We start from the raw sequence: 25,411 nt of genomic DNA, 5'->3' as shown, positions 1-25,411 counted from the left end.
AGAAGAGCATCTCTGAATGCACAACATGTTGAATCTTGAAATGGATGGGCTGCAGCAGCCGAAGACCACACCGGGTTCCACTCCTGTACCTAATAATGAGGCCACTGTGTGCATATGGGATATTGCATTTTGGGATGTCAAAAGCGAACAGGGCATAGACAGTAAATGGCAAGGATGTCAGGAGTGTTGATATACAGTTCGTAGCTCCATGAAAATGTTGGCACAGGTGGCTGGGGTGGTCAGAAAAGACATTTGATAAACTTGCCTTCATAAGCTAAGGTTTGAGCATTAGAGTTGGGACATCATGTTGCAGTTGTACAAAATATTGGTAAGAATGCATTTAGAATATTGTGTACAATTCTAGTCATCACATTATAGGAAGGATGTGGTAGGAATAGTGAGAATGAAATAGAGATTCAGTAAGATGTTGACTGGAAAGGAAGGCTAGAGTTGTAAGAAGAGATTGGATAATCTCATTGAAGGTTGAGGGGCAGTCTTATGGGTTGGAAATGAGAGAGAGGATTGGTAGCATTGGTTGACTGCTTGTTTGTAGGGTTGTTCGCCAAGCCTGGAGGTTAGGTTGCAAATGTTTCATCACCAGTCAGTGTACCATCATCAGTGTGCAATTAAGTGTTGTTTCTGCCAAGTGCTCATGTTTATATTGGTCTGACTCATTGATGTGATTGGTTAGCTGTCATGCCAGCTGGATAGCTGAGTGATCTCCACTGGCCTGTATCCCGGGTTATCTATCGCAGTGATTGTTGGGTGCCTGCGACTCACCCCTCGACCCCAATCCCGCAGACGTATAGGTTTGTAAATTGCATTGTAATACTGCCAGAAGACAAAGGACTCATGGCTCTCAAGCTAGACAAAGCCGACTACATCAAAAGCACCACAGCATTACTCAGAGACAGTACCATATATTGACCAATTGACAATAATCCAACCTGAGTACTGGCCAGTCAGATCAACACAACCTATGCAAGCTGGAAGCCACACAGGAGCATCTCAGAGTGAAAGCAGATGATGTGAACATTGCAGAATTCCGAAGCTCCACAAAGATGGCATTTCCCTCTGACCCATCATTTCACTGCCTGGAACCCCAGCCTACAAACTGATGAAAGAACTGTGGAAACGCTTGAAGCATCTTACTACTCAGTTGAAATATTCAATAAACAACGCACAATAGTCTCTACAGAAGCTGCAGAACATCCAGCTGGACAATGATGATATTATGGTCTCGTTCAATGCCACCACACTCTTCACGTCAATCAACTATAATTTAGCAAAAGAAACCATACGCAAGCTACTTAAAAACCAACAACAGACTACCCAGTCGATGAGACCCGGGAGTATATGCGAACTATTGAACTTTTGCTTAACATCATACTTCAAGTTTAGCGGACAACTCTACAAACAGCTGAAAGGAACACTAATGGGATCTCCTTTTTCTGGGCTCATCACAGAAGCTGTCCTGCAAACACTGGAGTGGACAACATTACCAATCATCAGACCAAAACTATGGGTGCGCTATGTTGAAGTCACATTTGTCATACTCAAACAAAACCAGATAAAAGAGATACAACACTGAATTAGCAACGTATTCAATGGTATTATCCTTCCTGTGCAAGTTGAAGCAAACAACCAATGCCCAGGTGCTAATCAGGAGGAGTTTGGAAACATTGGTTTACACAAAGGAACGAATACAGACCAAATCCTTAATTTTCACCGCTATCACCTCAACTGCTACCAAACGAAGTTGCGCTCAAATGCTATTTAACCGAGTGGAAACACACCGCAGTAGTGCAGACCTAAAGATGAAAATCACTTTTCAAAGTATTCACACTTGACCATCTAAACAACTTCATCAGAAGAAATAGCCTTCTAACTCCTAATGAACAGACATGAAAGAAGTTAACCCTACCATACATCAGGAATATTTCTGAAATGACCGCATTACTGCTTCAACCACAGTGAATAATGGTAGCACACAAACCCAGTACAACCATCAGAATTCTCATCTTGAGACCCAAAGATCCAACAACCCACATGGAGAGAACAAACATAATATACCAAATCTAATGAGGAGCCTGCCCCAAACAATATGTAGGACAGATGGGAAGAACACTATCAATGTGAATGCATGAACATCAGCCCATACATGAATGTATGTATGATCACTGCATGAACACCATCGTCTATCACTCATTTCAGTACATGACAATCTAGAGAAACACTGTTGGTGGGGACGACCGACCAGGTGTGAGCCACGGTGGCAGGGCCTCCGGCACTGAGTCTGACCCTGTGGTGCAGAAGGGTGGGACGGAGAAGAGGAGAGCTGTCGTCATTGGAGACTCTATAGTCAGGGGAGCAGACAGGAGATTTTGTGGATGTGAGAAGGACACCCGCATGGTTTGTTGCCTCCTGGGTGCCAGGGTCCGGGATGTCACTGACCGGGTGCACGACATCCTGGTACGAGAGGGAAAGCAACCAGAAGTCGTGATACATGTTGGGACCAACGACATAGGCAGGAAGAGGGATGAGGTCCTGAAGTGTGAGTTTCGGGAACTAGGCAGAAGGCTGAAGAACAGGACCTCAAGGGTGGCGTTCTCTGGATTGCTGCCAGTGCTACGTGACAGTGATGGTAAGAATTGGAGGAGATGGCAGTTGAATGCGTGGCTGAGGAGTTGGTGCAGGGAGCAGGGTTTTAGATTTTTAAATCATTGGGATTTCTTCTGGGGAAGGTGGGACCTGTACAGGTTGGATGGGTTGCACCTGAACTCGAGGGGAAGCAATATCCTTGCAGGTAGGTTTGCTAGCATGGTTCGGGAGGGTTTAAACTAATTTGCAAAGGGGATGGGACCCAGAGCGATAGAGCAGTGAAAGAAGTGCATGGAGTAAAGCAGATCTAACATACAGAGAGGCTTTGAGGAAAGAGAAGCAGAATAAATGGTGTAAAGACAGTAAGGTAGAAGGGCTGAAATGTGTGTACCTCAATGCAAGAAGCATCAGGAACAAAGGTGATGAACTGAGAGCTTGGATACATACGTGGAATTATGATGTAGTGGCCATTACAGAGACTTGTCTGGCACCAGGGCAGGAATGGATTCTCAATATTCCTGTATTTTAGTGCTTTAAAAGGGATAGAGAGGGCAGAAAAAGGGGAGGAGGGGTGGCATTACTGGTCAGGGATACTATTACAGCTACAGAGAGGGTGGGTAATGTAGCAGGATCCTCTTTTGAGTCAATATGGGTGGAAGTCAGGAACAGGAAGGGAGCAGTTACTCTATTGGGGGTATTCTATAGGCCCCGTGGTAGCAGCAGAGATACAGAGGAGCAGATTGGGAGGCAGATTTTGGAAAGGTGCAAAAATAACAGGGTTGTTATGGGTGACTTTAACTTCCCTAATATTGATTGGCACATGATTAGTTCCAAGGGTTTAGATAGGGCAGAGTTTGTTAAGTATGTCCAGGACGGATTCCTGTCACAGTATGTGGACAGGCCGACCAGGGGGAATGCCATACTAGATTTAGTACTAGGTAATGAACCAGGTCAGGTCACAGATCTCTCAGTGGGTGAGCATCTGGGGGACAGTGACCATCGCTCCCTGGCCTTTAGCATTATCATGGAAAAGGATAGAATCAGAGGACAGGAAAATTTTTAATTGGGGAAAGGCAAATTATGAGGCTATAAGGCTAGAACTTGCGGGTGTGAATTGGATGATGTTTTTGCAGGGAAATGTACTATGGACATGTGGTCGATGTTTAGAGATCTCTTGCGGGATGTTGGGGATAAATTTGCCCCGGTGAGGAAGATAAAGAATGGTAGGGTGAAGGAACCATGGGTGACAAGTGAGGTGGAAAATCTAGTCAGGTGGAAGAAGGCAGCATACATGAGGTTTAGGAAGCAAGGATCAGATGGGTCTATTGAGGAATATAGGGTAGCAAGAAAGGAGCTTAAGAAGGGGCTGAGGAGAGCAAGAAAGGGGCATGAGAAGGCCTTGGCGAGTAGGGTAAAGGAAAACCCCAAGGCATTCTTCAATTATGTGAGGAAAAAAAGGATGACAGGAGTGAAGGTAGGACCGATTAGAGATAAAGGTGGGAAGATGTGCCTGGAGGCTGTGGAAGTGAGCGAAGTCCTCAATGAATACTTCTCTTCGGTATTCACCAATGAGAGGGAACTTGATGACGGTGAGGACAATACGAGTGAGGTTGATATTAAGGGAGAGGAGGTGTTGGAGTTATTAAAATACATTAGGACAGATAAGTCCCCGGGGCCTGACAGAATATTCCCCAGGCTGCTCCACGAGGCGAGAGAAGAGATTGCTGATGTTCTAGCTAGGATCTTTATGTCCTTGTTGTCGACGGGAATGGTACCGGAGGATTGGAGGGAGGCGAATGTTGTTCCCTTGTTCAAAAAAGGTAGTAGGGATAGTCCGGGTAATTATAGACCAGTGAGCCTTACGTCTCTGGTGGGAAAGCTGTCGGAGAAGATTCTTAGAGATAGGATCTATAGGCATTTAGAAAATCATGGTCTGATCAGGGACAGTCAGCATGGCTTTGTGAAGGGCAGATCATGTCTAACAAGCCTGATAGAGTTCTTTGAGGAGGTGACCAGGCATATAGATGAGGGTAGTGCAGTGGATGTGATCTACATGGATTTTAGTAAGGCATTTGACAAGGTTCCACACGGTAGGCTTATTCAGAAAGTTAGAAGGCATGGGATCCAGGGAAGTTTGGCCAGGTGGATTCAGAATTGGCTTGCCTGCAGAAGGCAGAGGGTGGTGCTGGAGGGAGTACATTCAGATTGGAGGATTGTGACTAGTGGTATCCCACAAGGGTCTGTTCTGGGACCTCTACTTTTCGTGATTTTTATTAACGACCTGGATGTGGGGGTAGAATGGTAGGTTGGCAAGTTTGCAGACGACACAAAGGTTTGTGGTGTGGATAGTGTAGAGGACTGTCAAAGATTGCAGAGAGACATTGATAGGATGCAGGAGTGGGCTGAGAAGTGGCAGATGGAGTTCAACCCGGAGAAGTGTGAAGTGGTACACTTTGGAAGGACAAACTCCAAGGCAGAGTACAAAGTAAATGGCAGGATACTTGGTAGTGTGGAAGAGCAGAGGGATCTCGGGGTACATGTCCACAGATCTCTGAAAGTTGCCTCACAGGTGGATAGGGTAGTTAAGAAAGCTTATGGGGTGTTAGCTTTCATAAGTCGAGGGATAGAGTTTAAGAGTCGCGATGTAATGATGCAGCTCTATAAAACTCTGGTTAGGCCACACTTGGAGTACTGTGTCCAGTTCTGGTCACCTCACTATAGGAAGGATGCGGAAGCATTGGAAAGGGTACAGAGGAGATTTACCAGGATGCTGCCTGGTTTAGAAAGTATGCATTATGATCAGAGATTAAGGGAGCTAGGGCTTTACTCTTTGGAGAGAAGGAGGATGAGAGGAGACATGATAGAGGTGTACAAGATAATAAGAGGAATAGGTAGAGTGGATAGCCAGCGCCTCTTCCCCAGGGCACCACTGCTCAATACAAGAGGACATGGCTTTAAGATAAGGGGTGGGAAGTTCAAGGGGGATATCAGAGGAGGTTTTTTTACTCAGAGAGTGGTTGGTGCATGGAATGCACTGCCTGAGTCAGTGGTGGAGGCAGATACACTAGTGAAGTTTAAGAGACTACTAGACAGGTATATGGAGGAATTTAAAATGGGGGCTTATATGGGAGGCAGGGTTTGAGGGTTGGCACAATATTGCGGGCCGAAGTGCCTGTACTGTGCTGTACTATTCTATGTTCTATGTTCTAACACAAGTTCATCTCAGAAACTGCAAAAATCCTGGCAGTGGCACAAAGTAGGAAACCAAAAGAATTCTTTGAGGCCTGGTTCTCAATGGTAGACTCTTCAACAAGCATATAGATCTGTTCGCAATTTACGTACCTGTGCATCTGCAGGATTAGAGCCGAGAGTGAGCCACGGACACCTGAAGAACCAATGCTCACAGCGATCAATAACCAGGCATACGGGCCAGTGGAGATCACTGAGGAACCACTGTTCACAGCGATCAATAACCAGGGACAGGGCCAGTGGAGATCACTGAGGAACCAATGCTCATAGTGATCAATAACCAGGCATACGGGCCAGTGAAGTTCACTGAGGAACCAACATTCACAGTGATCAATAACTAGGGACGGGGCCAGTGGAGATCACTGAGGAATCAATGCTCATAGTGATCAATAACCAAGGATATGGGCCAGTGGAGATCACTGAGGAACCGATGCTCATGGCGATTGATAACCAGGGACAGGGCCAGTGAAGTTCACTGAAGAACCAATGCTCACAGTGATCAATAACCAAGGATATGGGCCAGTGGAGATCACTGAGGAACCAATGCTCACAACGATCGATAACCAGGGACAGGACCAGTGGAGATCACTGAGGAACCAATGCTCACAGTGATCAATAACCAGGGATATGGGCCAGTGGAGATCACTGAGGAACCAATGCTCACAACGATCGATAACCAGGGATACGGGCCAGTGAAGTTCACCTGAAGAACCAATGCTCACAGTGATCAATAACCAGGGATGTGGGCCGGTGGAGATCACTCAGCTATCCGGTTTGCTAGGACCCAGCAGAGACAAGCAGCCAGCAGGATAGCCAACCAATCAGAATACTGAGTCAGACCAATATAAATGTGAGCTCTCAGCAGTAACAACCCTCAAGTTGTGCATTCATGATGTCATCTTGACTGGTGATGAAATGTTTGCGACCAAACCTCAAGGCTCAGTGAACAACCCTACAACAACCTTGTAGGTGTTTATAAAACTATGAGGAGCATAGATAATCAGAGTCTTTTTCCTAGAGTAAGTGAATCTATAATGGAGGGTGAGAGGGAAGGAATTTAAATAAGATTTGCGGGGTAAATTTTCATAAAGATGGTGATGAATATTTTGAATAATCTGTCAGAAGAGCTGATGGAGGCTGTAGAATCCTGTTGGTGAAAATGTAGTCGCTAGAAAATAAGTTCGGTGACCTCAGGGCAAGGCTGCTGTGTCAGAGACAGATGAAGCAGATCTCAGTTGTTTGTGGCACTGAAACTTGGTTAAAAGTGGATACACTGGATGCAGTGGTATGATTGGAAGGTTTTGTGATTTTCAGATGGACCGAATCGTGAACTCTGATAAGGAAAGAGGTGGTGGTGTGTGCTTTTTAGTCAATTCTCATTGGTACACAGACATTGGGGTTGTGTCAACTTCTTGTTCCCCTGACTTAGAACAACTAATGATTAAATGTAGACCTCGAGAGTTCTCATTCGTGATCCTGACTACAGTTTACATACCACCAGCGGGCGATTGTAATCAAGCCCTCACAAAGCCACACAATATTGTCTGTAAACAAGAACCAGCTCATCCGGATGCATTTCAAATTGTAATCAGTGACTTTAACCAGGTCCTGTCTGAAGAAAACCTTGCCTCATTATCACTAGCACCTAATCTGTTGCACCAGAGATCCCAACACACTAGATCACTGCGACACTATGATAAGGAATGCCTATCGTTCCTTTCCCAGACTGCATTTTGGTAAATCGGTCCATTTGTCTGTACTCCTGCTACCTGCATACAGACAGAGCCTAAAATGTGAGGCTCCAGAGATCAAGACAACTAAGATGTGGTCATGAGAGGGAGAAGAACAGTTACAGGATTGCCTTGAGTCAGTGGACTGGGCCATGTTCAAGAACTCATCTGAGGACCTGAATGACTCCACCAGGATCTTCACAGACTTTATTTAAACAGCTGTCAATGAGTGTGTCCCCACAAAATCACTCAGGGTTTATCCTAATCAGAAGCCCTAGATAAAATCCAGAATTTGCTGAGAGCCAGATCCGAGGCATTCAAGTCTGGAGATCAAGAGTGCCACAAGAAGTGCAGTTTGACCTCCAGAAAGCCATCTCTTGGGAAAAGTGGAGATTCTAGACTAGACTGGAATCAACGAGGGATGCTGGACAGCTGTGGCAGGGTTTGAATGCCCCATAACCTCCTACAGAGTTAAATCTTACGGCATAGGGGACAGCAGAGCTTTGCTTCCAGAGGAACTCAATACTTTCTGTGCTCGTTTTGATCATCAGAACAGGGAGGGACCATCTCCCGATGATCCTGTGGTCTCAGTATCTGAAGATGATGTGTGGGCTGCCTTCAGAAAAGTGAATTCAAGGGAAGCATCTAGTCCAGACAGAGTGCCTGGCTGAGTACTGAAGAGCTGTGCTGACTAACTGGCTGGTGTGTTCACTGATATCTTCAACCTCTCACTCCGTCAGTGTGTGTTACCATCTGCTTCATGCAAGCTTCAGTTGTACCGGTGCCCAAGAAGGGCATGGTAACCAGTCTAGGTGACTATCGCCCAGTGGCACTTACAGTGCCTATAAAAAATATTCACACCCTTAGAAGTTTTCATGTTTTATTGTTTTACAACATTGAATCACTGTGGATTTAACTGGCTTTTCTTGACATTGATCAACAGAAAAAGACTCTTTCATGTCAAAGTGAAAACAAATTTCTACAAATTGGTCTAAATTTATTACATTAAACTAGATAATTGATTGCATAATTACTCACCCCCTTCAAGTCAGTATTTAGTAGATGCACCTTTGGCAGCAATTACAGCCTTGAGTCTGTGTGGGTAGGTCTCTAACAGCTTTGCATATCTGGACACTGCAATGTTTCCTCATTCTTCTTTACAAAACTGCTCAAGCTCTGTCAGATTGCTTGGAAATTGTGAGTGAATAGCCCTTTTCGAGTCTAGCCACATATTCTCAATTGGATTGAGGTCTGGACTCTGACTTGGCCACTCCAGGACATCAACTTTGCTGTTTTTAAGCCATTCCTGTGTAGCTTTGGCTTTATGCTTGGGGCCATTGTCTTGGTGGAAAACAAATCTTCTCCCAAGTTGCAGTTCTCTTGCAGATTGCACCAGGTTTTCCTCCAGGAGTTCCCTGTATTTTGCTGCATTCATTTTACCCTCTACCTTCACAAGCCTTCCAGGTCCTGCTGCAGTGAAGCATTCCCACAGCATGAAGCAGCCACCACCATGCTTCACGGTAGGGATGGTGTGTTTTTGATAATGTGCAGTGTTTGGATTACGCCAAACATAGCGTTTAGTCTGATAGCCAAAAAACTCAATTTTGGTTTCATCAGACCACAGAATCATCTTCCAGCTGAGTTTCCTACATGCCTTCTGGCAAACGCTAGCTGAGATTTCATGCTAATTATTTATTGTTATTTATTTATTATCTATATTTGCACAGTTGGTTTACAGTTTACAGATCCTGTTTAGAGTTACTGTTCTATAGATGTGCTACGTATGCCTGCAGATAAAGAATCTCAGGGTTGTATGTGGTGACATGTATATTTTCTGATAATAAATTTAATTTTGGACTACAAAATTTAACTATGTACCCTATCTCACATCCTGGTGAGAGACACAAGAGACTGCAAATGCTGGAATCTTCAGCAAGTACCAGAAACAGGTTAGGTAGTATCCGTGGAAGGAAATGGACAGATGAAGAGTCTCAATCGGAAATGTCAACTGCCTATTTCTCTCCATAGATGATTTTAGACACCTCTGTAAGGTCACCCCTCAGCCTCCTGTGTTGCCTGGAAAAAATCCAAGTGTAACCAACCTTTCCTGATAAGTGAAGCCCTCCTGTCCTAGTTACATTCTCATATACCTTTTCTGCAGCCTTTCTCGTTCAATGACATCCTTCCCATAGCCAGGCAAGCAGAATGACCCAGTTCTTCTTGCCCAGGTGGTCTCAAGTGTTATCTCACCAACATCTTATGTAGTTGCTATGTGACATCCTATCTCCTACAGTTATATTCATCTACATCTGTAATCTTCGGTAACCTTTTTCACTTTGCAAGAAATCCGTGTTATATTGGTGACAATGGCCCATAATTCTAGATTCTCCGTCAAGGTGCATTATCTCCTAACCAGCCTCAAGAGATTATATATTTCAATCAAGTCTCAGTTTACTAAAGATAAGCAGATGCAAGCCTTTTCTTATGAAGCATTCATGCCTAATGCTTTAGTTTAGTAAACCTTCTTTGAACTGTTTTCAATATATTTGCATCCTTCTTTAAATAAAGGGACTAGTACTGTGCACTGTCCTTTAGTCTCACAAATGAAAAATATAACTAAAGCATAACCTCTCTAGATATGTATTCCATGCTCTTAGCAATAAACAATAATAATCTGAGCTTTCTTTCTTACTGACTACATCTATGTATGTTCAGCATAACCCTTCTGTGAATTAATTATGAGGATATCAGATTGCTCTGGGACTCATAGCTCTTCAGTCTGTCACTGCCTAGAGTGTATTCTACTTTGATTTTTGTGTCATAACACACAGCTTCACATTTGCCATATTCCCCGCCATTTTCCGTATTATCTTAAAGTACCTATTTGCTACTTACTTAACTTACCTACAACCCTTAATTATCCCTTTCAGATTTCCAGCTTCTGCAGTTCTTTAATTTTCAATATTATTCCATTGTAGCCTCTTTATATAACAGCCTGCTTATTTATGTTACCAGCAAACTTAGTGACTGTAATTATGCTGCTTTATTTCAAATGATTTATATGAATTGTAAAAACTTCTGCCTCAAATTTTAAGTCACTATGCTCTGTCTTGAACATCATAAAGTGCTTCTGGGATGAAAGAACAGAGAATAGGAGGCATAAACAAAGGAGCATTAATTATAACTAAACTATGTCTTTTTCAGAGCTGGTTTGATGAGCTATGGAGGAAGTTTGAAACATATTCGTCAGGAGAACGTTTATTTGGATTACCTATTCAAGATTATGAAATACTGCAGAAAAATAAGTAAGTTGGATTTCCTAAAAGAACCAATTGAATTTTATTGGTACATGACGGATAATACTATTAGTATTTGAAATACCTTGACTAGTAAAGAAGCCAGGAGTACCTTCTATACTAAAAAACAACACAGGGACAGGAACTATGGAGTTACAGGTTGCAGGAATTGGGGGCAAAGAAAAGTAAGATGCTGGGGGAATTCAGCTGGTCAGGCAGCATCTGTGGAGGGAATTGAACAATTAATGTTTCAGGTTGAAACCAGATTAAAGGTTTCATGAAACATTAATTGTTCAATTCCCTCCACAGATGCTGCCTGACCAGCTGGAACTTAATTGGAGCTTCCATGTCAACATGTCCTCTGATACACAGATGTTCACATCTTGTCATTAATAATATCTCAAGAGCATACTATTATCACTGAAGAAAATGAAGAGGCGAGCAAGGGTCAAGGAGTGCAGTTGTGAGATAGGGTTGGAACGAGGTTGAGGCATGTTCAAAACGGAGGTGGAGACAGTGTTGGAGCAAACGAAGTGGAGAAAAGAGTGGGTGAAGGATGGGCAGATTCGGGGCATGTCCACCTGAATGGAGAGTGAGGTTGGACAATCTAAGTGCCAGGTCGATTTGGAAAGGTTGAGTATGGGCCGGAACATGGCAGTGGAGTCCAGGCCCAGGGTGTATCATGGCAGGGCCCGGGTCCTAGTGCGGAGGTTGAACCTGGTACTTGGACAATTTTAACGCCAGCCAGACGGACTGAAAAGGCACAGTGTTGGGACTGGAGGCGAGTGCTGGGATCGGTTCTGTGCTGTGACATTTACTCTGCTTTCCTTGGCACTGAGGCTGTGCCCGACTCCGGCTGCTCCAGGTTTCGCAACGATTTGCCCAGCCGTGTAAAGCACCGAGACCGATGCTATGGGCTTACTGTGGCTGCTCCAGGCTTCATGTCTGCGAGCTTCACAACGATTTGCCCAGCCGTGTAAACCACCTACGCCAACGCTATGGGCTTACTGTGGCTGTTCCAGGATTCGGGTCTATAGGCTCAGTTTCATTCTGAATGCTGCTGCTTGCTTTTATTGTTTGCATGGTTTGTTTTTTTCACTCTCTCTGCACCTTGTGTGTTGGTCTTTTTTTTTATAAAATAGGGTTATTTTGGGTTTCCTGTTTTGTGGCTGCCTGTAAGCAGACGAATCTCGAGGTTGTGTAATTTATACATACTTTGATAATTAATGTACTTTGAAATTTGAACTATGAACTTTGGATGACTATATTCAGAGGTTGTTTTTCAGCCAGGGTATGTGATTAATCATACCTCAGTAATTTGGAAGTCGTGCAGTTCATCTGTACATATAAGTTGTAACAATTGTGGTAGCTTATCAGTGTCATGCAGTCACCAGTTGAGGTTGAATTCCTGCTGCTGTCTGTAAGAGATTTGTGCACCCCCCCCTTGACTGCATGGGCTTCCTCTGGTGCTCCGGTTTCCTCCCACGTCAGAAAGGTGTAGTTAGGGTTAGTGAGTTGTGGGAATACAGTTTGCGTTTTTGAGATGTAAATTAAATTATTGAACAGGATTTGCACCATGATCCCATAATTTTACTTAAGTGTGAAGATTTGAAGAAAGGATGAAATGTTAACCTTTTGCTCTATGACTCCATTGTTTACTTTTCAGAAAGGAGCTGGGACTTCTGCAGAAATTGTATGGTCTTTACGATGCAGTGATGTATAAAATTAATGGTTACTATGACATTCTGTGGAATGAACTGGACATTGAGAAGATTAATGCTGAGCTTTTGGAGTTTCAGAACAGGTAAATGATTTTAACTCTCATATATTAGCCAACTAATTCTAAGCTATCAACAAAAAGTCAGTATGTTTAGGCTTGGCTTGCTCAAGACTTTGGTAGCACCATGCACTCAGATTTTCCAGTTATTCCAATTAATACTCCATTTGATTTGTGGAGGGCTATTTCAGGGGCGAAGGGACAATTTCGAATGAGGTTGGAGGCGATATCAGATGCACGGCAACTCTGGCAGGGTCTGCAATACATTACTTCCTACAAAGTGAAACCCAATAGTATGAATGGCAGTGATGCTTCACTACCAGATGAACTCAATGGCTTCTATGCCCGCTTTGAAAGGGAGAACATAACTACAGCTATGAAGATCCCTGCTGCACCTGATGACCCTGTGATCTCTGACTCAGAGGCCGATGTTAGGCTGTCCTTAGAGACAGAGAACCCTCGCAATGCAGAAGGTCCCGATGGAGTACCTGGTATGGCTCTGAAAACCTGTGCCAACCAACTAGCGGGAGTATTCAAGGACATTTTCAACCTCTCACTGCTATGGGCAGAAGTTCCCACTTGCTTTAAAAAGGCAACAATTATACCAGTGCCAAAGGAGAATAATGTGGGCTGCCTTAATGACTATCGCCCGGTAGCACTCACATCGACAGTGATGAAATGCTTTGAGAGGTTGGTTATGTCTAGACTGAACTCCTGCCTCAGCAAGAACCTGCACCCATGCAATTTGCCTACCGTCACAATAGGTCAACGGCAGATGCAATCTCCATGGCTCTTCACACAGCTTTAGACCACATGGACAACACAAACACCTATGTCAGGATGCTGTTCATTGACTATAGCTCAGCATTTAATACCATCATTCCCACAATCCTAATTGAGAAGTTGCAGAACCTGGGCTTCTGTACCTCCCTCTGTAATTGGATCCTCGACTTCCTAACCAGAAGACCACAGTCTGTGCAGATTGGTGATAACATACCCTCTTTGCTGACGATCAACACTGGCGCACCTCGGGTGTGTGCTTAGCCCACTGCTCTACTCTCTGTATACACATGACTGCGTGGCTAGGCATAGCTCAATCACCATCTACAAATTTGCTGACGATGCAACCATTGTTGGTAGAATCTCAGGTGGTAACGAGAGGGCTATGGGAGTGAGATATGCCAACTAGTGTAATGGTGCCGTAGTGACAACCTGGCACTCAACGTCGGCAAGATGAAAGAGCTGATTGTGGAATTCAGGAAGGGTGAGACGAAGGAACACATACCAATCCTCATAGAGGGATCAGAAGTGGAGAGAGTGAACAGCTTCAAGTTCCTGGGTGTCAAGATCTCTGAGGATCTAATCTGGTCCCAACATATTGATATAGTCATAAAGAAGGCAAGACAGCAGCTATACTTTATTGGGAGTTTGAAGTGATTTGGCATGTCAACAAATTCATTCAAAAACTTCTATAGTTGTACTGTGGAGAGCATTCTGACAGACTGCATCACTGTCAGGTATGGAGGGGCTACTGCACGGGACTGAAAGAAGCTGCAGAAGGTTGTATGTCTAGTCAGCTCCATCTTGGACACTAGCCTACAGAATACCCAGGACATCTCTCGGAAGCAGTGTCTCAGAAAGGCTGCGTCCATTATTAAAGACCTCCAGCACTGAAGGCATGCACTTTTCTCCCTGTTACCATCAGGTAGGAGATACAGAAGTCTGAAGGCACACACTCAGCAATTCAGGAACAGCTTCTTCCCCTCTGCCATCCGATTCCTAAATGGACTGAAGTTTTGGATACTACGTCACTTTTTTAATATACAGTATTTCTGTTTTTGCACATTTTTTAATAATCTATTCAATATACGTCATTGATTTACTTGTTTGTTTATTATGTTTTATTTAATTTATTATTTTTTTTCTATCTCTGCTAGATTATGTATTGCATTGAACTGCTGCTGCTAAGTTAACAAATTTCACATCACATGCTGGTGATAAGAAACCTGATTCTGATTCTGAAAGTACAGTCAATTCACTATTTAAGTTGTTGCACAGTAGTAGAATAAATATCCCAGAAAATCCAAAAAATGTCATTGGAAAGTGGAAATCAGAACCTGGGGAGTTTCGTAGGATTGTCGGAATGGGAGTGTAGTGAGTTTCACAGGACTGTTGAAATGGGAGTGTAGTGAGTTTCACAGGACTGTTGGAATGGAAGCCCAGTAAATTTCATAGTAGTGTCGGAATGGGAGCCCAGAGAGTTTCACAGAACTGTCAGGATGGGAGTGTGGTGAGTTTCACAGGACTGTCTGATTGGGAGCCCAGTGAGTTTCATAGGATTGTCAGAATGGGAATGTAGTGAGTTTCACAGGACTGTCTGAATGGGAGCCCAGTGATTTTCATAGGACCTGGTAAAGTGACTCAGTGAGCTTGTTGCTGAAACCATTGTAATTTCCCAAAAATGGGAATTTAGATTATCAAAATTTTACTGTATTAAATGCTGTCAGATTTATTTTTAATATCTAATATTGTTTAATAATTTAAACTGAAATAATCATTTCTTTCTAATACGATTTTAAATATTTCCAAGACATAGAAATTCCTAATACAGTCATAGTCATAGAGTTATACTGCATAGAAACAGGCACTTCATCCATACTGACCAAGATGTCCATCTGAACAGGTAGATAGAAAGGACATCAAAGATCATCTCTTTCTTTAAAGAACGGGGTTTCCTACCTTCCACCATTAATGCTACCCTCACCTGCATCTCCTCCATTTCCTGGACATCCGTGCTCCCTCCATCTTCCCGCCATCTTAACAGTGATAAAATTCCTTTTGCCCTTACCTATCACCCCACATGCCTCCACTTCCAACACATCATCCTCCACAACTTCCACCATCCCCAAAGGGATCCTGCCACCAAACACATCTTTCCCTCCTCCCCACTCTTTGTTTTCCTCAGGGAATGGTCTGTCCATAATTCCCTTGTCTATTTGTCCCTCCCCACTACCTCCCTCTCTGCACCTATCCCTGCAAGCGGCCAAAGTGCTACACTTGCCCATCCACCTCCTCCCTTGCCTATTTTCAGGGCCCCAAACTTCCAGGTGAGGCAGCACTTCACCTGTGAATCTGCTGGCATCATATAGTGTGTTCAGTGCTCCCAATGTGGTCTCCTGTACGTTGGTGAGACCTGTCGTAAATCAGTGGACCGCTTTCTCAAACACTTCCGCTCCATCTGCCAAAAATTGAACCTTCCGGTGGTCAAACATTGTAATTCCGATTCCCATTCCCATTCCGACTTGTTGGTCTATGGCCTCCTCCTGTGCCACGATAAAACCACCCTCTAGGTGGAGGAGCAACATCATATATTCCTTCTGGGTAGCCTCCAACTTGATGGCATGAATATTGACTTCTCCTTCCAGTTTAAAAAAAAAATCCCTTCCCCTCCCCTCTTCTTCCATTTCCCACTCTTACCTCTTCTCACCTGCCTATCAACTCCCCCGGTTCCCGTCCTGTTTCCCTTTCTCCCATGATCCACTTTCCTCTCCTATCAGATTCCTTCCTCTCCAGCCCTTTACCTTTCCCACTCAGCTGGTTTCAACTATTACCTTCTTGCTACCCACCTTCCCCTCCCCCACCTTTTTATTCTGTCATCTTCCCCCTTCCTTTCCATTATTGAAGGAGGGTCTTGGCCTGACATACTCATCCCCATGGATGATGCCTGACTTGCTGAGTTCCTCTTGCATCTTGTGTGTGTTGCTTTGGATTTCCAGCATCTGCAGAATTTCTTATGTTTGTGATATGCTAGTTCCATTTGCCTGTGTTTGGCTGATATTCCCCCAACCCCAGACTTTTTTTTTAATGCATGTACTCGTTCAAATATCATTTAAACGCTGAAAGTGAAACCTAGGCCAAGACCTAGGACCAGGTACCTTCCTCTGCAACTGGATCCTTGACTTGCGCCCAAGAAACTGCATTCAATAAGGGTAGGCAACACCACCCCTGTAATGATTATCCTCAGCACTGGTACCCTGCAAGGCCACATCCTAAACTCCTTACTTACCTCTCTCTACACCAGGCCAAGTTCATTGATGATCATTGTCGTCGTCAGAATATCATTAACGATAAGATAGAGTACTGGAAGGAGGTGGAGAAAATAGTGCTATGGTGTCAAGACAGAAACCTTTCTGTCATTGTTAGCAAAACAAAAGACCCTTGTTATTGATATCAGGAAGCAGGATGGAGCACGCGTTTTGTGTGTATCAATGATAATGAGGTGAAATAGTTGGGAACTTCAAGGTTCCAGGTGTAGATTTCACCATAGTTGTTTTGGTCCAATCATGTAGGTGCTACAATTAAGAAAGCACATCAGCACCTCTACTTTCTCAGAAGGCTAAGCAAATTCACCAGAAAGTTGTTAGGCTTCACCAATTCTTATAGATACACTATAGACAGCATCCTATCTGGATGCATCACATCTTGGTATAGTAACTACTTTGGCCAGGACTGCAAGAAATCACAATGAGTTGTGAATAGCGCCCAGTTCATCATGAAGACCAGCCTCCTCTCCATTGATTCTGTATACACTTTTAGCTGCCTCAATGATCAGCTATCATAATCAAAAATGCCTCCTACCCTAGTCATTCCATCTTCTGCCTTCTATTGAACAGAAGATACAATAACTTGATAAATTTCACCACCAGTTAACTCAAGGACAAGGATCTATTCTGTTACGTGACTCTTAAATGGGCCTTTGAGATGATGAAGATGAATTCTTGATCTCTCATTTTAATTCGTCATGGCCTTTGCACCTTGTTGGTCGACCTGCACTGACCTTCCTTTGTAACTAACTGAAAGTTTCTGCATTCTGTTATTACTTTTCCTTTTATATTAGCTCAACATACTAATGCTTGTTATGATTTGTTTGGATGGCATGCAAAACAAAGTTTTTTACTAAATCTTGGTAAACGTCACTGTAATAAACTAATTATCAATTACCATTCAGGAAAATCCAGCCATCTGGAGCAGGTGACCTGAAGCTTGGTTAGAGAAGTAGGTATTAAGCACCAAAAAGAAAACAAGTTAAAAAGACAGAGTTTATAGGAGTAAATTCTGAAGCTGTGGCTCCAGAAAGTCAGAAAACACAAAAAATGCTCAACAGGTAAAATTGCCCTGACTGAAATGTCAATCCTGATGAAAGGTCAGTGATTTGAAACACTTAACTCTACTTCTTTCCCCAGATACTACCTGATTTGCTGAGTGCACAATTATCAATGATAGGAAAATCAAATATGTATGTGTATAAAATAGAAGTGTCTCAGCGATACAGTTAGCGGAGCTGCTGGCTCACAGGGTCCCGGGTTTGATGCTGTCTGTGTGGAGTTTGCATGGGTGCCCTATGGCTATCTACTTCCTTGAGCACACCGGTATTCTCTCTCAGCAAAGATGTGCATGTTGGTAGGTTAATTGGCCACTATAAGTTGCCCCTTGGATGTATGTGAGTATCAGAACTGGTGGTTGGGTGATGCAAAAATAAAGAGGATAAAGAAGACTAGGATTAATGTAAAATTAGTGTATGTAGGTGGTTGGGAGATTGACCACAGTATCAGAACTAAGGAATAGTGAAAATAGGATAAAATTGAAGGGCAAGGCTTTCAAAAAGTTAGAAAATGCAGGTTTTGGAAAACTGAAATAAAATTAGAAAATGCAGGAAAATGCTCAGTGGGTAAAATCGCATGGATCCAAAGGTAAATACTGATGAAAGGCCATTGAGATGAACCATTGATTCAGCTTCTCTCTTCCCAGATGCTGTCCAATTTGTTGAGTGCTTTCAGCTTTTTCTATTTTTATCAGTGTTGCAAATGCATTAGTTTACTGCTATGGATTCATTTCAGTTAGCTTATCCTTTATGTGAATTACTTCCAGGTGCCGAAGGCTGCCCAAAGCCTTGAAGGAGTGGCAGGCATTTCTGGATCTGAAGAAGAAAATAGATGATTTTAGTGAATCATGTCCTCTCCTAGAAATGATGTCCAGTAAATCAATACAACCTAGACATTGGAAGCGGATATCTGACACAACAAAGCATAACTTTACTATAGAATCAGAATCATTTTCTCTGAAAAATGTCATGGATGCTCCACTGCTTCAATTTAAAGATGATATTGAGGTATCTTGAGTTATTAGTTAGTATCAGCCAAGACCTGCAGAGTAATAGTTTGTACAGTTTGTAGATTGGAAGCTAGTTCTACACTCTGCTAAGTTTGCATGTCCATTGAAGTTTGCCAGAGTTCATTTTCACCACTGTTTATTGCAGCTTTATGTATAATTTTCAAATATGATGAATTCTTCTGTGCTTTGCAAAATTTAACACTATGCAGTTTGTTTCAAAATTATATCACTACTATTATTGTCTTACAATTTTTACAAATTCATTCTTCTGATGTAAGTATTTGGAATGATTGTAATTTGGTGATTGTCCCTGGTGCCATTAACAACTGGATGCTTCACTTGACCACCTCCAATGTCAGTTGCATTGCCGTAAAACAAGCAAGGTATGAACAGCAGACTTCCTCCTTAAAGAACATTAGTACATATTTCCACAATGTTGATTTCATGATCATGTTCAGTAATACCAGTCTTCCAGTACTTTATTAATTAAGTTTAATTTCAATTGTTTCCATTGAAGCCAATCTCCTTCCCTACTTTTCCTTCATATCAAAAACCATTGTGTATTTTATGGAAATGTTTATTGTTTTTAAATTGGTAAATTGGTTTATTATTGTCATATGCGCCGAGGTATAGTGAAAATCTGGTCTTGCATACCGTTCTGACAGATCAATACATTACAACAGTGCATTAAGGTAGTGTGAGGTAAAACGGTAACAGAGCAGAATAAAGTGTTACAGTTACGGAGAAAGTGCGGGTAGACAATAAAGTGCAAGGTCATAAGGAGGAAAATTGTGAGGCCAAGAGTCTATCTTATCAGACCAGGAAACCGTTCAATAGACTTATGGGATAGAAGCTGTATTTGAGCCCAATGGTACATACCTTCATGTATGGTATCTTCTGCCCAATGGAAAGAGGGCGAAGAGAGGATGTCTGGTTTGGGTGGGGTCTTTGATTATGTTGGCTGCTTTTCTGAGGTAGTGAGAAGTGCAGTGCCGACAGAGTCCATGGAGCAGAGGCTGGTTTCCGTGGTGTGCTGAGCTGTGTCCATAACCCTCTGCAATTTCTTGTCACAGGCAGAGAAACTACCATACCAAATGTGATTAAAGGGTCAAATTTCTTTAGCCTCTTGAGCAAGTAGAGGTGCTGGTAAGCTTTCTCTTGGCCATGGTGTCATGTAGATGGTTCGGAACAGGCTATTGCTGTTGTTTACTTCAAGGAACTTGAAGCTGTCAACCCTCTCAGCCTCAACACATTGAAGTAGATAGAAGCATATGCACTTTACCCCTTTCTGAAGTCAATGACCAGCTTTTTGATTTGCTGCAAGGTTTTTCCCATGATACCATTTCGCTGGGTTCCAATGATATAATTTCTTTAGGTTCGCTGTCTCCTTCCTGTACTCTGGCTCATTGTTATTTGAGTTATGACCCATTATAGTGATATAATCTGCAAACCTGCACATGAAGTTCGAACAGAATCTGATCACACAGTTGTGTGTATGTAGGGAATAGAGTAGGGGCTGAGGATGCAACTTTAGGGGGCACCCATGTTGAGAAAAATCATGACAGGGTTGTTGCTGCCTATCCTTATTGATATTGGTATATTGGTCAGTAAGTCAAGTATCAAGTTACAAAGGCAACACTCTGCTTTAGGAGATTCGAGATGAGTTTGCTTGGACCAGTAGAAGAATGGGAAGTGGGAGAAGATGGGAAGTGAGAAAGAGAAAACTGGAAAGAGAGAAGGTGAAGCAGAAAAAGTAAACAATCAATGTTCTTCCGTCCCGAAGATGTTGCCTGGCCTGCTGAGCTCCTCCACATTTTGTGTGTGTTGCTTTGGATTTCTAGCATCTGCAGATTTTCTGTTTACTGCAACTTTCTCCTACTACTCTCCACTTTCTCCTATCCTCCTTACTCACTTTCTTTGCATCACTTTGCACACACACCCACACTCTCTCTCATCATTATTTATTTTACCCATAACCCTAATGCTTGCTCTCCCACCAAACTTCTTTGCTCTCTGCCACCACTCCCTGCTTTGGTTCTCTTTTATATTTTTCCTTTATTTACTCTTGGCTAAAACTGAACTGTCACTAATTGTGGACGAACACATCCAGGAATTTAATGAATAAAACTGAGCAAAATCATTTATCTATACTTTGGGTTAAAAATTCTAATATATTTAAGTGGCCATGTTATTTGGTACATCCTGTGCCTAATGAAATGGTCACCGAGTGTATGTCCGTGGTGTTCTGCTGCTGTAGCCCATCCACTTTGAGGTTCAACATCTTGTATGTTCAGAGATGCTCCTCAGCACACCACTGTTGTAATGCTTGGTTATTTGAGCTCACCACCTTTCTGTCAGTTTGAACCAGTCTGGCCATTCTCCTCTGACCTCTCTCATTAAAAAATCTTTATCACCCACAGAACTGCGGCTCACTGAATGTTCTTTGTTTTTTGCATCATTCTTTGTAAGCTTGAAAGACTGATGTGTATGAAAATCCCAAGAGATCAGCAGTTTCTAAGATGCTCAGATTACCCTGTCTGGCACCAACAATCATTCCACAGTCAAGATCATTTTTTCTCCATTCTGATTTTTGATATGAATGACATCTGAACCCCTTGACATCGTCTGTAAACTTTTATGCATTGTTTTGGGTACTGAGGTTTTTGTTAATGGCAATTCAAATTTTGTAGATAAGAATTAATCTATCAGATAGCCATTATTCAAATAATGTAATACCCAAGAAGCTTCTAGAAAGATACAGAAGAACTGTAACCACTAGGAAACACACTGGGCAATTACATGTATATTGGTAGTTAAGTAAAAATATGAACAAGCATAAGAAAGTTAAACTACAAAGAAAAAACAGTTATGCAGTCTAATCCAACATTCCTTCTTTGATTCTAAATCACACATTTAGAATCATTGTATCTGAAAATTCAGAGGCAGAAATATTATTTCTGTTTTTGCATGATTTTTAATCTGTTCAAAATATGTGTACTGTAATTGATTTACTTACTATTATTTTATCTTTTTTTTCTATATTATGTATTGCATTGAACTGCTGCTGCTAAGTTAACAAATTTCATGATACATGCCGATGATAATAAACCTGATTCTGCTTCTATTAATAATTGCCCTTATACAAGTAGAGAAGCTGTAAATTATGATATAAAAGATGTAAAATATCAGGACAAATATGACTTGTAATATTGAGTGACTCCAGCTTTCTAGACTTAGTGAATGCAATCAAAGAAATCCCATCTATCAGATGATGTATTTTAGCTGTTTCTTTACAAATGTGATCAACCAAATCATTTATGTTTTGCAATCATCATTAATGTAAATACAACACTTTTTGCCTATAACTGCTTATGATTTCCCATAACTGCTAAGAGAAGTTCTAATGCCATACGATTTTGAAGAACTGTCTTAAACATGGTGACTATTTCAAAGTATTCAATATACATTTATTATCAAGGTATGTATACAACCTTATACAACCTTGAGATTCATCTGCTTGCAGGCAGCCACAAAGCAAGAAATCTGAAAGAACAGAATTTAAAAAAGATGTTCACTGTGCAGAGAAAGAGGAGAATGAAGCACAAATCATGCAAACAATAAAAGCAAGCAACAACATTCTGAACCAAATTGAGTCCATAGACCTGAATCCTGGAACAGCCAGAGTAGGCCCTTAGCCTCGGTCTCAGTCCACCATATAGTGGGGCAAATCATCATAAGGCTCACAGACACAAAACGCGTTGCAGTAGGAGTAGTCTCACAGCCTCCGCCTCAGCGCCAAGGAGAGCAGAGTAAAACATCGTGGAGTAGAACTGGCTCAACTTGCCTCCAGTCCCAACACCCTGCCTTTTCAGTCCATCTGGCCTAGCATTTAAATTGTCCAAGCACCAGGTCATCCCCTGCACTCAGACCTATGCCCCACCGCAGTGATACGGTCTGGACTGCTTCCAAAGGTACTTGAGCTTTCCAAACTGGCACAGCTCTTAGATGGATCAAACCTCTCCTGATTTAGGTAGGTGGGCTTTGAAACAATTCCACTTCAACTTTTCTCCACTCCACTCAGATACATAGAAAAACTACAGCACAATACAGGCCCTTTGGCCCACAATGCTGTGCCGTACATGTCCTTACCTTAGAAATTACTAGGGTTATCTATAGCTCTCTATTTTACTAAGTTCCATGTACCTGTCTAGAAGTCTCTTAAAAGACCCTATCATATCTGCCTCCACCACCATCGCCGGCAGCCCATTCCATGCACTCACCACTCTCTGTGTAAAAAAACTTACCCCTGACATCTCCTCTGTACCTACTTCCAAACACCTTAAAACTGTGCCCTCTGGTGTTAGCCATTTCAGCCCTGAGAAATAGCCTCTGACTATCCACATGATCAATGCCTCTCATCATCTTATACACCTCTATCAGGTCACCTCTCATTCTCCGTTGCTCCTGGGAGAAAAGGCCAAGTTCACTCAACCTATTCTCTTAAGGCAAGCTCCCAATCCAGGCAACATCCTTGTAAATCTTCTCTGCACCCTTTCTATAGTTTCCATATCTTTCCTGTAGTGTGACCAGACCTGAGCACAGTACTCCAAATGGGGTCTGACCAGGGTCCTATCTAGTTGTAACATTCTCTCTCAGCACTCAAGCTCAATCCCATGGTTGATGAAGGCCATGGACCGTATGCCTTCTTAACCACAGAGTCAACCTGCGCAGCTGCTTTAAGTGTCCTATGGTCTCGGGCCCCAAGATCCCTCTGATGTTCCACACTGCCAAGAGTCGTACCATTCATACTATATTCTGCCATCATATTTGAACCAACTTACACTTATCTGGGTTGGACTCCATCTGCCACTTCTCAGCCTACTTTTGCATCCCATCGATGTCCTGTTGTAACCTCTGTCAGCCCTTTATGCTAACCACAACACCCCCAACCTTTGTGTCATCAGCAAATTTACTAACCCATTCCCTCCACTTCTTCGTCCAGGTCATTTATAAAAGTCACAAAGCGTAAGGGTCTCAGAACAGATCCCTGAGGCACATCACTGGTCACCAACCTCCATGCAGAATATGACCCATCTACAACCACACTGCCTTCTGTGGGCAAGCCAATTCGGGATCCACAAAACAATATCCCCTTTGATCCCATGCCTCCTTACTTTCTCAATAAGTCTTGCATGGGGTACCTTATAAAAAGCCTTGCTAATATCCGTATACACTACATCTACTGCTCGTAAGGCACGACCTGTCTTTGACAAAGCCCTGCTGACTATTCCTAAGCATGTTATGCTTCTCCAAATGTTCATAAGTCCTGCCTCTCAAGATCTTTTCCATCAATTTACCAACCACTGAAGTAAGACTCACTGGTCTATAATTTCCTGGCCTATCTCTACTCCCTTTCTTGAATAAGGGAACAACATATGTAACCCTACAATCCTCTGGAACCTCCCCAGCCCCGTTGATGATGCAAAGATCATTGCCAGAGGTTCAGCAATCCCCTCCCTTGCCTCCCACAGTAGCCTGGGGTACATCTCTGGTCCTGGAGACTTATCCAACTTGATGCTTTCCAAGAGCTCCAGCACATCCTCTTTCTTAATGTCTGTATGCTCAGTCTTTTCAATCCGCTGTAAGTTATCCCTACAACTGCCAAGATCCTTTTCCGCAGTGAATACAGAAGCAAAGTATTCATTAAGTACCTCTGCTATCTCCTCTGGTTCCACACACACTTTTCCACTGTCATACTTGATTGGTCCTATTCTCTCCCGTCTTATCCTCTTGCTCTTCACGTACTTGTAGAATGCCTTGGGGTTTTCTTTAATCCTGCTCGCCAAACCTTCTCATGGCCCCTTCTGGCTCTCCTAATTTCTTTCTTAAGCTCCTTCCTGCTAGCCTTATAATTCCTAGATCTCTGTCATTACCTACTTTTTGAACTTTCATAACCTTTTCTTTTCTTCTTGACTAGATTTTCAACAGACTTTGTACACCACGTTCCTGTACCCTACCATCCTTTCCCTGTCTCATTGGAACGTACCTGTGCAGAACACCACACAAATATCCCCTGAACATTTGCCACATTTCTGCTGTACATTTCCCTGAGAACATCTGTTCCCAATTTATGCTTCCAAGTTCCTGCCTGAGAGCTTCATATTTCCCCTTACTCCAATTAAACGCTTTCCTAACTTGTCTGTTCCTATCCCACTCCATTGCTATGGTAAAGGAGATAGAATTGTGATCACTATCTCCAAAATGCTCTCCCACTGAGAGACCTGACACCTGACCGGGTTCATTTCCCAATGCCAGATCAAGTACAGCCTCCCCTTTTGTAGGCTTATCTACACATTGTGTCAGGAAACCTTCCTGAATACACTTAACAAACTCCACCCCAACTAAACCCCTTGCTCTAGGGAGATGCCAGTCAATATTTGGGAAATTAAAATCTCCTAGCACGACAACCCTGTCATTATTACACCTTTCCAGAATCTGTCTCCCTATCTGCTCCTTGATGTCCCTGTTACTATTGGTGGTCAATGAAAAAACACCCAGTAGAGTTTATTGACCCTTTCCTGTTCCTA

At 42.7% G+C, this 25,411-nt stretch overlaps 1 protein-coding gene across 1 annotated transcript in view; it reads left to right on the top strand.

The window, feature by feature from the left end:
* LOC140210924 (dynein axonemal heavy chain 8-like) overlaps positions 1–25,411 on the top strand; it is a 504,855-nt gene that overhangs the window by 202,773 nt on the left and 276,671 nt on the right. Inside the window, exons 29-31 of the mRNA XM_072280194.1 lie at positions 10,785–10,885; positions 12,543–12,680; positions 18,582–18,822. Coding sequence (XP_072136295.1) covers positions 10,785–10,885; positions 12,543–12,680; positions 18,582–18,822 — 480 coding nt within the window. The remainder of the gene's footprint in view (positions 1–10,784; positions 10,886–12,542; positions 12,681–18,581; positions 18,823–25,411) is intronic.

The sequence above is a fragment of the Mobula birostris genome, chromosome 2 (genome assembly GCF_030028105.1).
Source record: "Mobula birostris isolate sMobBir1 chromosome 2, sMobBir1.hap1, whole genome shotgun sequence".
Lineage (NCBI taxonomy): Eukaryota > Metazoa > Chordata > Chondrichthyes > Myliobatiformes > Myliobatidae > Mobula > Mobula birostris.
This window is presented reverse-complemented; position numbering and strand designations above follow the sequence as displayed.